This window comes from Gigantopelta aegis, chromosome 12 (genome assembly GCF_016097555.1).
Source record: "Gigantopelta aegis isolate Gae_Host chromosome 12, Gae_host_genome, whole genome shotgun sequence".
NCBI lineage: Eukaryota > Metazoa > Mollusca > Gastropoda > Neomphalida > Peltospiridae > Gigantopelta > Gigantopelta aegis.
Window position 1 is genome coordinate 27,926,273 of NC_054710.1, and position 12,779 is coordinate 27,939,051.

The window sequence follows — 12,779 nt, forward strand, 5'->3', positions numbered from 1 at the left end:
GGATGGGTGGTAGGTACCTTGAAATTGTGAACAGGGTGCAGAAATGGAAAATATTTAACTAGTCCACAGGACCAGAACAAACTAAATTTTTCTAGCCCGCCAGGATTTTTACTGGTCACAGTCTGTAGAACAATATATATATAGAACACTTCAAATGAAAAGTATAGATAAACTGACAAACGTTATCAACAAAATAACAAACAAACAAAATAAAAAAGACAGATAGACCGTCGGGCTGGTAGTTGCATTTTTAAAACGTCCGTAGGTAATTTTACTCGCATTTGGCGAGCGGGCGAGTACTTTCTGCGTCCCTGCCAGGATTGGTGGGTGGGTGGTGGTGTGCGTTGGGGGGGGGGGGGGGGGGTACCTGGAAATTTCTGACAGTGGCTGTTGACATAAGGGCTTCAACAATTACGTCACACTCAAGAACATATGTTATTCTTATTCATCACCCTATCCAATAAAAAAAAATCGAATCTATTTTTCTTTTGTTCTATACATTGTATCTATTTATTTATTATTGAGCGTATACTTTTGATGATCACTGGTCATAGCGAACACAAACGAATGTATAATATGCATTTGAGTTTGTATTTCACATTAATAAACAATGTTATAATATGGTAACCAGATACAGTAACTTTAACAAGGAGAGAATGATAGGAGAGGTTTTTTTTTTTTTTAAAGATCAATGAAGAAGAGTAAGAAGAAGGAAAAAACAGTTACAGCTTGTTTTGTTTAATGACACCACTAGAACACACTGATTTATTAATCATCGGCTACTGGATGTCAAACATTTGTAAATCTGACAATACTATAGTCCATATTTACCACTAGGCTGAACACGGGGGGTGGGGGTGGGGGTGAGGGTGTCACCGGCGTCGGGCGTTGCCAGCAAATGCAGAGGAAGTGGGCAATGATTAATTTGTTTTTCATTTGGAGGAGGCCAGTGAATATTCTGACCACATCAGCTTGAGAGCTTGGACAGTGTTCCCACTTGATTCACCCATTACCACCACCAACAACAAACACTATCACCACCACCACCACCACCACCACTAACAACATTCTTAGTAATAGTAGTAGCAGCAGCAATAGTGCTATAGCTGTAACAGCGGTAAATTCGAGAAACATGACCGAGGTCTGATATACAAAGCACATCATAGTTGTGTGTCCTTCATGCTAATCTAGCTTACTAACAGGATAATTACTGTAATAAATATAATGTTCAAATATCTTATCCCACACAGTGATCCCTTCTGCAGCTATCCCAGTCCCTAAATAATTGATCTGACGCATGTCGAGACGCACAGCATACTTCTTAGATGTATGATCCGTGTTTTATGAACATAACATTTACATACCTTAGAAACTGTTCAAATATGTCGTGTTCTACTTCCGGAATGACGATCTCACCCTGCTCTGCCAATGGTCCGTAGAACATGGCCTCGAACACGCCGCTGCGGATACTGAGAATCTGTCTATGAGCCTGGACAGTCTTTTGTTCTCTTCCCACCTTGAATGTCACGTCACTGAACATTCTATTTTCAAAAGAATGTCTGAGACTTTGTGTAAGCGATTTTCTGCTCTGCCAGCTGTCAGCATGACCAGATGCAGCCATACTACTTGATTTGCATGTTGCCATCTTGTCACTGAAAATATTATACATAAAATAGCGTCCTTTTTCTCTTTTTTTTAAACGATATATGCGGTTCAAGCATCAACAGGAACCAGGTAAGGGACTGGGAATAGTTTCATGTCTATTTGTAAAACTCTTCTTTTTATATTTTCTGAATAGACTACCCTGAGTTTTCTGCATTATAAGATGTCTTCGACTAGCACAATGTTGTAAAGCCTAGTATTACATTTTAAATATATTTTCTTCTTTAGAATATCAGTTTCTGTATACTCAACGTGTTTCTCACCGTCAATATTTTTAAGCAGCCTAAACTGGATTTGCAATCCAAATATTTTTGCAAGTATGAAACGAATTTCCGAAAACCTCAGGATTGTCCCTTTAATTTTTGTTACTGATTTAATAAAACAACCCATACTACATACCAATAGAGGTCACATCCAGTCAAACTCAGTGTAACAGCCAGCAGACACAGGGTGAAGTTTCTAACATCGCAATCTCTATACAGGATACACATTTTTCTCAGCCACTCTGTAATAAGAATTATGTAGTGTTTTAAAAGTGTGTATTATGTTTGATGTATGTTCTATACTAAGATGGGTATTCCTACTACTTATCCATATAGGCCATACCCTCGTCAAACTCGGTCGCTTTGTACTAAAAATCAAGTAGCGTTTTAAACGCCTGTATGTTCTATACTAAGATGGGTATCCCTACTACATACCCATATAGTCCACATCACGTCAAAGTCTCTATAACGGCTAGCAGACACAAGGTGTGGTTTCTAATATCGCAAATTCTATACAAAATAGACATATTTCTCGGCCACACTGTAATAAAAATCAAGTAGCGTTTTAAAAGTCTGTATGTTCTATACGAAGATGGGTATCCCTACTACTTACCCATATAGGCCACACCCCTATCAAACTCTTTATCATGGCCAGCAGACACAGGGGAAAGTTTCTAATGTCACAATTTCTATACAAAATACTCAGATTTCTCAGCCACTCTGTGATACGAATCGTGTAGCTTTTTAAAAGTTTGTATGTTCTGTATAAAGATGGGTATCCCTAATACTTACCCATATAGCCCATACCCCCATCAAACTCTTTATCATGGCCAGCAGACACAGGGGAAAGTTTCTAATATTGCAATTTCTATACAAAATACTCAAATTTCTTAGCCACACTGTAATAAGAATCAAGTAGCGTTTTAAAAGTCCCTAATACTTACCCATATAGCCCATACCCCCATCAAACTCTTTATTATGGCCAGCAGACACAGGGGAAAGTTTCTAATATTGCAATTTCTATACAAAATACTCAAATTTCTTAGCCACACTGTAATAAGAATCAAGTAGCGTTTTAAAAGTTTGTATGTTCTATACGAAGATGGGTATCCCTACTACTTACCCATATAGGCCACACACCCATCAAACTCTTTATCATGGCCAGCAGACACAGGGGAAAGTTTCTAATGTCACAATTTCTATACAAAATACTCAGATTTCTCAGCCACTCTGTAATACGAATCGTGTAGCTTTTTAAAAGTTTGTATGTTCTGTACAAAGATGGGTATCCCTAATACTTACCCATATAGCCCATACCCCCATCAAACTCTTTATCATGGCCAGCAGACACAGGGGAAAGTTTCTAATATCGCAATTTCTATACAAAATACTAAAATTTCTCAGCCACTCTGTAATAATAATCCTGTAGCGTTTTAAAAGCCAGTATGTTCTGTACTAAGATGGGTATCCCTACTACATACCCATATAGGCCACACCCCGTCAAAGTCTTTATAACGGCTAGCAGACACAGGCTGAAATATCTAATATCACAAATTCTATACAAAATAGACATATTTCTCGGCCACTCTGTAATAAGAATCAAGTAGCGTTTTAAAAGCCTGTATGTTATATACTAAGATGAGTATCCGTACTACATAACCATACAGCCCACACCCCGTCAAATCTTTACAACTGCTTGGAGAGACAGGGTGAATTTTTTAACATCGCAATTTTTATACAAAATAAACATTTCTCGGCCACTCTGTAACAAGAATCAAGTAGCGTCTGAAACATTCTGTGAGAGATTTTCTGCTCTGCCAGCTGTCAAGACCAGACTCAGTCTGACTACTTGATTTGCATGTCGCCATCTTGTCAATGAAAATATACATAAACTTGCTTCCTTGTTTTCTTTGTTTTAATATGCGGTTCATGCATCAATAGGAACCATGCACGGGACTGGGAATAGGTTCATGTCTAGTTGTAAAACACTTCTTTAATATTCTCTGAAGGGACTACCCTAAGTTTTCTGCATTATAAGATGTATTTGACTAACACAAGTAACGCCTGGTATTACACATTAAATATAGTTTCTTCTTTAGAATATCAGTGTCTGCATAGTCAACGTGTTTCTCACCGTCACAATATTTGTAAGTAGCCCAAACTGGATTTGGAATCCAAATATTTTCGAAAGTACGAAAAAATATCCTAAAACTCAGGATTGTCCCTTTAATTTGTATTACTTATTTAATAAAACAACTCAAAATCTCAGGATTGTCCATTTAATTTGTGTTACTTATTTAATAAAACAACCCAAAAACTAAGGATTCTCCCTTTAATATGTGTTACTTATTGAATAAAACAACCCAAAAACTCAGGATTGTCCCTTTAATTTGTGTTACTTATTTAATAAAACAACCCAAAAACTAAGGATTCTCCCTTTAATATGTGTTACTTATTGAATAAAACAACCCAAAAACTCAGGAGTGTCCCTTTAATTCTTCTTCTGCGATCCCGGCCATGTTAGATAGGTAGTCCGGTATTGTGGACGAAGTCCGCAGTCAGCCGTAGCGACGTCGCCGGTCCCCACAGCTTCTCCCTTAGGTCCACTGCACTGGGCCACATTTGCTGTCGCAGAGTGTCGAAGGTGGGACAGGATTGGAGAATGTGGGCTGGTGTCTGTGGACCAGTACCACATGGGCACTCGTCCGTGTGAGAGATTTTCAGCCTGAAGAGATGCGAGAGGAGCTGACAATGTCCTGTTCTCAGCCTGAAGATGGTGACCTGTTGTGACCTGTTCAGCTGGTAGATGCCATTCCCTTCAGGCCCTATCTGCAGATGCTGCCTCCACATGTTGTTGAAGTGTTTTTTTTAGAAGGGTCTTGACTTTGCTCCTGTTTGCTGCCCAGCTTGGAGAGTCTGTCAGCTTTTTTATTTCCCATAACACCACAGTGGGATGGGATCCACTGTAACACCAGTTTTGTTTTGGAGCCCAGTGTTTGGAGTTCCCTTCTGGTATCCTGGAGGATCTGGTCTATCTGTGTTGACTGAAGACTGGAGAAGGGCTCGGCAATCAGTAAGGAAGACTATGTGAGAAAATGGGTCGTCTCTTCCATTCAGGATCTGAGCAGTATAAAACAACCCCAAAACCGCTTTAAAAATAAAACAGGGTAGTCACTTTATTTAATGTTTTTGTTAAAATTATTTTATAAAATACCTCCCTCCAAAGCAGAAAAACAAAAACAAAATAATCACTCAGAAACAAAAAACGCATGTGCATGCACACACACACACACTGTGACACATGCACACACACTGTGACACACACACGTACACACTGTGGCACACACACCACTTGCGTACACTTGATCCAGTAGCAGCATACAAACAGTCGCAGGCGCGCACACACATACAGACACAGGGACACACATATACACACACAAACATATATGCATACAAACATAAACACACAGACGTACGTACGTACGTACGCACGCACGTACACACACTACACACACGATACATACACACACACACATATATACACTACACACATGATACATACACACACACATATACACACATATATATATATACACTACACACATGATACACACACACACACATACATACATACATACATATACATATATATATATATATATATATATATATATATAGACTGGTCTAACGGCCACCTGTATGTAACGGTCACCTGCGCATAATGGGCACCATAAATCCCGCCCAATGCATTTCCTTCTTTAGTTTACCTGTATATAACAGCCACCTTTTCATTGCGACCAGCGGCCACTATTTTTGACCAAAATGAATGGTTGAACCTGCTATAAAAGCAACAAAAGTAGAATGACCACTATTTTTTGTCCAAAATGGACAGTTGAAGTTGCCATAATTGTCACACGATATTATGCATGTATTGACCTGTTCCAGTCCCAATATAAAGTTATTGTTTTACTTAAGTTGAAACAACGCGTCATTAATCGTATTTGCATCTTATATCTGTATGATATGGTCGGTCATTTAATTTGCAAGGCGACTTGCTATTGGTTGAAGTAAGGCTTGCATTGAACTTATATATGTATATTATCACCTATCGACACTGACAGGTAGTGTATTGCAAGGTGTGATTTCTGTTAGTCAGACCGACAATTGCGACAGTATGCCAGGATGTTTGTTTAGCCATTACACATTGACAAACTGACCCTTTTGTTAATGTAGTGCGCGTGCGAATAATTTGTACATGCTCATATACCGCTAGAGTTTCGAGCATGTCCACCCCGGGACCTGTCTCTGGATAGCCAGGTGCTTGTCCCGGGACAGAAAAAAATTAAGTGGACAATTTTGAAATTTACATCCAAAAATTAAATTGTGGGCCTTTAAAATTTTGATGCGCATCTCTAATTAATATAATTAATAAAGAAAATTCTACTCATTAAATTTGGTCGCTAGATTAGATCGGGTGGTCAAAAAGAAATGAGATAAGATCGGTGGCCTGACTCGGAATGGAGGAGGAGGGGGGGGGGAGGGGTGTGTGGGTTAGAGTTAAAAATGGGCAGAATTTTGAAAATAGCAATTAGTAAAAAAGTTAATAGAATTAAACAAAAGGAAAGTTACAAGCCTAAAATAAAAAGAATTGACTGCTCAGTCGAATATTTATATAATTTGGAGCATTTTAGGAGGACAGTCCAAAAATAAATAAGAGAAAAAAGAGAGGATCAATAATATTTTTAAAAAAATGTAATTTTGTTAATGTAGAATGATTTCTTCAATTTAATAGGTAACAGAATGCAGTGGAAAGCAATCAACGATCAATTACTTTTCCAAAAAGTGTGAAAGTGTCTTAACAAAACATACTAGATTTATGCTTTGTATAACATTTTCTTTGAATAACATTTCTACGTAAAAAAAAAAATGTTTTTCTCTCTATTTTATATATTTGTGACCATAGTTGATACTTTATGCACCAGTTTAGTAATGTCTTTTTATATATAGTAATTTATTTTATTTGTATTTTCCTTTACCTGTATGTATATAACAGCCACCTGTCCATAATGGCCACTTTTGCTAGGCCCCATGAGTGGCTGTTATATACAGGTTCGACTATATATATATGTATCGGTGTGTGTGTGGGGGGGGGGGGGGGGGGGGGCAACAACTCTCAACCCAACATAAACAAAAGCAAAAACGAAAAACCAACCACGAACTAGACAAAATAATAATCACCATTAATGACAGTGTGGCGTACACAATGCACGTGAATGTATGTAGTATAGTGCGGTATGATGGTTCTCAAATAACCCGCAGTAATAGGAGTGACTTCGAGTGTCAGCGAGTGTTCGGCCTCGTCTACAGATCTACGGACGATTTGTTTACATGTTGCGTCCTTCAATAAAACATTTCCATTTGTTTACATGTACTATGCGACGCCGAAGCTTTACAAATATCACTGTCTATAGTATAGTATGGATTGGTGGTTCTCAAATAACACAGTGTATTTGTTTACCTGTTGCTATGTGACGCTGGAATTTTAAAAACATGACCGTTTTCCACTGTGTCGGACTAAAGTTTCCCTCCGCCGGTGAAATACAGCAGTTATGACATGCATAGCCCAAATCCCTTTGTATAGTATCTATGACCAGGAATATGTCGACGTGTCCTGTATCACGTACAGCAGTTATGACATGCATAGCCCAAATCCCTTTGTATAGTATGTATGAACAGGAATATGTCGACGTGTCCTCTATCACGTACAGCAGTTATGACATGCATAGCCCAAATCCCTTTGTATAGTATCTATGACCAGGAATATGTCGACGTGTCCTCTATCACGTACACTGAGTTCTGTGACCTGGGGCCTAATTCACTAAACTCTCGCAACTTTGCGATATCGCAGTGCAGTGATAAAAGATTTGCAAAGAGGATGCTTTGTTGTCTAGCAGAGCCTAAGAGAGCTTTGTGAATTATGCCCCTGAACTAGTTGTGTATAAAATCAAGCGATTTAATCGCTAGCAGAACGGACAAGTGACAGACTCGACAACTGATGTCGTGATTAATTTTAAATAAAAGTGATCGTACCTTCGAATTCTTCCAGCATCAATATTTCTAACAGTTAAGTAAAATACTTCCTCGAATAAAACGCGATTTCCTGGAAAATGTATCTTTCGGTTTTAAAATACTGTGACATACAAAGCGAGACAACTCTGTGTCAGTTGTATATTCATTGAACAGTGTAGGTTGTACTATACCAAATGAAATCCCACGGACGAAAATGTTAACTTATGTGATAAACATCACTACATTAAATTTATTAAACAAATTATGACGAAAGTGGAACCTTTCGTAGCTCATTTTCGATATAACCAGATGTTTTTACAACACAAAGGCTACTTCACACTGTAACTAGGTGAACTAACATTGAATACATTTATTTCCCAGATACAATTATTTGTTGACCCCCCCCCCCCCCCCCCCCCCCCCCACACACACACACACTGTCACATCACACAGGACTGTGTGTATTATGAGAAGTGTGAAAACTTTGGCACAAATCGAACCTCGACCCTCTTTATATTCCCGCACCCTACTATATTTCGAAAAAATCGATCAGTGTGCACATGTGCATCAAAGGAAACAAGCTGCAGTGTGTGTACGAATAAACTTCAGTAACTTACGACAGTTACCGTAATGTAATTTAACGGTATTTTTAACGGCCTCTATTTTGTCCCATACCTGTATCCATTTGTATGTTTGGTACTCACAAATAAAAGTTATATTTTATTTCAGCAAGAAAACATTTGAGTTTTTTTATCGATTCGGCAATCTCCGACTGAAAAAGCAACAACACTTATTTGGCGCCACATTCGTCACATGATCAAAACGGTCATTCTGTATTCTCTTTCAACTAACTATCGTTTGATATTTTGCCCTCAATTGCAGATTTAATTGGTTGTAACTGATTATTTTTATTTTCTGTCATTCTGTCTTTTCAGCAATTCTTTATAAAATATTATAAACGTTTTATTTTTATTATTTTTTATTATTGTTTTGTTTTTTTGGGGGGTGGGGGATATGACCGCTTATAAAAACAATGGAAGTGGTAGTGTTTATCAAATGTAAAATCATTTACCTCGGGAAATTAATATATAATAATATATACACCGCCTTTACACATCGTCACCTACATTTTATCAGCTGACGATATCAAAGTGATCGATTCAAACCGTCATTAAAATAATAATATTACATTTTGATCGGTTCAGCAAAACCGGAATACCCGTAAACGTCAGACCGACAATATCTCCGGTTCAACTAACGGTTCATAAAAGATGAGTCAGCTTGTATTTCGTATCAACTTTTTTGTACCAAATACTGAGAGGCAAAATAAGGAGTATGTCTTTCCACAAAGTCGACCAACACACAACGATATATGGTAGCAAAGCTTTCGCCTTATTTTACTTTTTTCTTTGCTTTCCGTTTGCTTTCCTTTTTCTTTTTTTTCTTTTTTTTTTGAAGGGTGTGGTGCCACGCGGCCGCCCTTCTTTAATTTTCACCCAGGGAGAACCCATTGTTTTTCTATTACAATTACTCTCCTATCTACCACACCCACAATCCTTCCGCCGGTGAAATACAGACATCCACCGGGCAAGTCCCTTGGTATAGTATCTATAAAAATAAACATTTCAACAAATGGAAAAGCAATAGACCTTCACCGTTCTGTGGCAGTAACTATTTGTGTATAAAATCAGTGATTTAATCGCTAGCAGGACGAACTAGTAACAGACTGAACCACTGAGGGCGTGGTTATTTTGAAATAAAAGTGTACGTACCACAGAATTCTTGCAGCGTCAATATTTCTGAACGTTACGAAAAACATACTTCATGGAATGTCACGCGATTTCGTGGAAAAGCACTTTCTGTTTTAACATACTGTTCAGAGCGAGACCACTCCATATTCTTTGGCACATGGAACAGTCCGATCGATGATACATACAAATCTATATTTATATTGCACATCACACAAAACGAGGTGTATTTACGAGGGGTGGGGGGAGGGGGGGGGGGGGGAGATGGCGGGGACGGGTACTTGAAACGTCGATGGCTCTGTGGTAAAAGATGGTAATATATATACTCTCAAAACAAGAAACACAAAAGTAGATTTTCTTTACTCTGGAAAGGTGTATTTAATCGATTAACGGAAAGCAGTTGTACGTGGTCTTGCATTGTCGTGCTAGAATACAACGTGGTCGTTATTCATAATTGATCCTTTGCTGCATTAGGGCAAATGTAGCGGGTTTTCTGTGACGACTACAAGTAATAATTGTGAAATGTTTGACAGCCATTAGTCAATGTGCTCCAGTGGTATCGTTAAACAAAAGAAACTTTAAACTATTAATCATAATTGGAACGACGTGTAGCTGCAAAGTTTCATATCGATATCTGTGTGCCGTTAATTTCCCTTGAATGTAAACCATGTTGCTCTTTTTTGTGCATTTCTTCTTCCTTTCGGTACGAGACGTAGCCCAGTGGTAAAGCGCTCGCTTGAAGCGCAGTCGGTTTGGGATCGATCCCCGTCAGTGGGCCCATTGGGCTATTTCTCGCTCCAGTAAGTGCACCACGACTGGTGCATCAAAGGCCGTGGTATGTGCTATCCTGTCTATGGAATAGTGCATATAAAAGATCCCTAATCGAAAAGAGTAGCCAATGAAGTGGCGACAGCGGATTTTCTCTCTCATTATATGTGTAGTCCTTCACCATATGTTTGACGCCATATTGTGTTGTGTGTGTCGTTAAATAAAACATTTCTTTCTTTCTTTTTTTTCTTTTTTTCTTTTTTTGAGAATTGAGAAGAAAGGGGAGACGTTTGTTAAAAATAAGTGAAGTGGACATTTATCGGAACATTTTGCAACTGTTCGTCATGTACCGCTCTCGTTCGGAAAAATTCCAAACTATACACTGGAATATAATAGAAATATTTAGATATTAAATACTATTACTTCCGGTAATAAAATAAAAATAAAAATAAAAATTATTTGTTCATTAGAAACGTGATACTTTTGATGTTTCGCAATGTTAAAATGAATTTAATTGGTCACTGCAGATGGCGCGACATGCGTCGATATACAGTCTGGCGCCAAAGTAAAAACACCGACCGACAAGGTTACACGTGACCTATGACACCAAACAATTCGGGATCTTAACGGTCGCGTCTGTTGTGTGATTTTGTTGGGGCTTTTTAAAACCGAAGTAGGTCCAACATATTACGGTGACTTCGACTTCCCACTATTGTTAATAACTCCGCGGTCTGAGCTGACATTCGGCCATGGAGATATCGAGGAATATTGTAATTCACGCGTTTGACAGCAGTTCCTGTCTGATAGTCAACATGTCATTTTAGTATAAAAAAGAAGTGTGCAGGCACGGCTGAAACAAGTAGACGTGTGTGTGCGGGGGGGGGGGGGGGGGGGGGGGGCCGCTGATCCGCCGTGTCTGGTGTGCGACGAAACCTCATCCCATTTTAAAATAGGGTGTTTGCCACGTTACGTCTAGAAATAAACTAGCGTCGCCCACATAGGTTACTCTAATCCAGTAGCGAGGATGATTATTTTGAGATTCTCGTCGTAACTAAAACTACTATTCCGCCAGAGAAAATAGTGCTGACCTCACAGCTGTAGCTTACTACTACGGATCAGCAGCAAGAATCATTCTGACGCATGTCTTAAATTGGATTAAAGATGTTATATATATGTTTTGGTGAACACACAACTTAGCGCATATTCGCCACATGTGAGATTTATGAACAACCGTTTGTATCTGCAAAGAATATCAGCAACTAAAATGTAACAACTGTTTGTATCTGCAAAGATCATCAGCAACTAAAATGTAACAACCGTTTGTATCTGCAAAACATATCAGCAACTAAAATGTAACAAAAGTTTGAATCTGCAAAGAATATCAGCAACTCAAATGTAACAACCGTTTGTATCTGCACAGAATATCAGCAACTGAAATGTAACAACCGTTTGTATCTGCACAGAATATCAGCAACTGAAATGTAACAACCGTTTGTATCTGCACAGAATATCAGCAACTAAAATGTAACAACCGTTTGTATCTGCACAGAATATCAGCAACTAAAACGTAACAACCGTTTGTATCTGCAAAGAATATCAGCAACTAAAATGTAACAACTGTTTGTATCTGCAAAGAATATCAGCAACTAAAATGTAACAACCGTTTGTATCTGCAAATAACATCAGCAACTAAAATGTAACAACCGTTTGTATCTGCACAGAATATCAGCAGAGAACATAAGAAAATAAAATATATGTGTATAAATGTATAAACAGACCCTTCCCCCTCCCCACGATTTACATTAGTTGCAACTGATGGTCTCCTTTCAATAACACGCAACAACTATTTTGATTTTATAGCTGATATTTTGTAGATCATAGTTACAACTGATTTTAATAGCAGGGTTACAACTACAACTATGATTTTAACAACATAGTCACAACTGCTTGTCTCATTTCAATGACATAGTTACAACTGCTTGTCTCATTTCAATGACATAGTTACAACTGCTCTTGTGATTTTAATAGCAGGGTTACAACTACAACTCTTTGCTTCGTTGCTTCACAATCTCCTTCCTACAGGGTTGGAAATTAACGTAATAACCCTGGTCGCCAGCAGGGCCAGTTGAAGAAAAATCTTACTGGTCCTTCTCAAATTTAACTAGCCATCCAATTACCAAATTGAACATTAACTACGCAGTTAAATAATAACTATGTGTTCATGGTATATCAGTGCCGGATCCAGAAAATCCATTTACGGGGGCCCAAT

The 12,779-nt window shown here is 38.3% G+C and overlaps 1 protein-coding gene across 1 annotated transcript; it reads right to left on the reverse strand.

Moving 5' to 3' along the window:
* Window positions 1–115: 115 nt before the first annotated feature.
* On the reverse strand, window positions 116–2,187 carry LOC121385942 (BTB/POZ domain-containing protein 6-B-like). Its single transcript, XM_041516736.1, has 3 exons — window positions 2,062–2,187; window positions 1,365–1,652; window positions 116–122 (listed from the first exon to the last, which is right to left on the reverse strand). Exons 1-3 carry the CDS (start codon window positions 2,151–2,153, stop codon window positions 116–118), a joined length of 387 nt encoding a protein of 128 aa, XP_041372670.1. The 5' UTR covers window positions 2,154–2,187.
* Window positions 2,188–12,779: the final 10,592 nt, after the last annotated feature.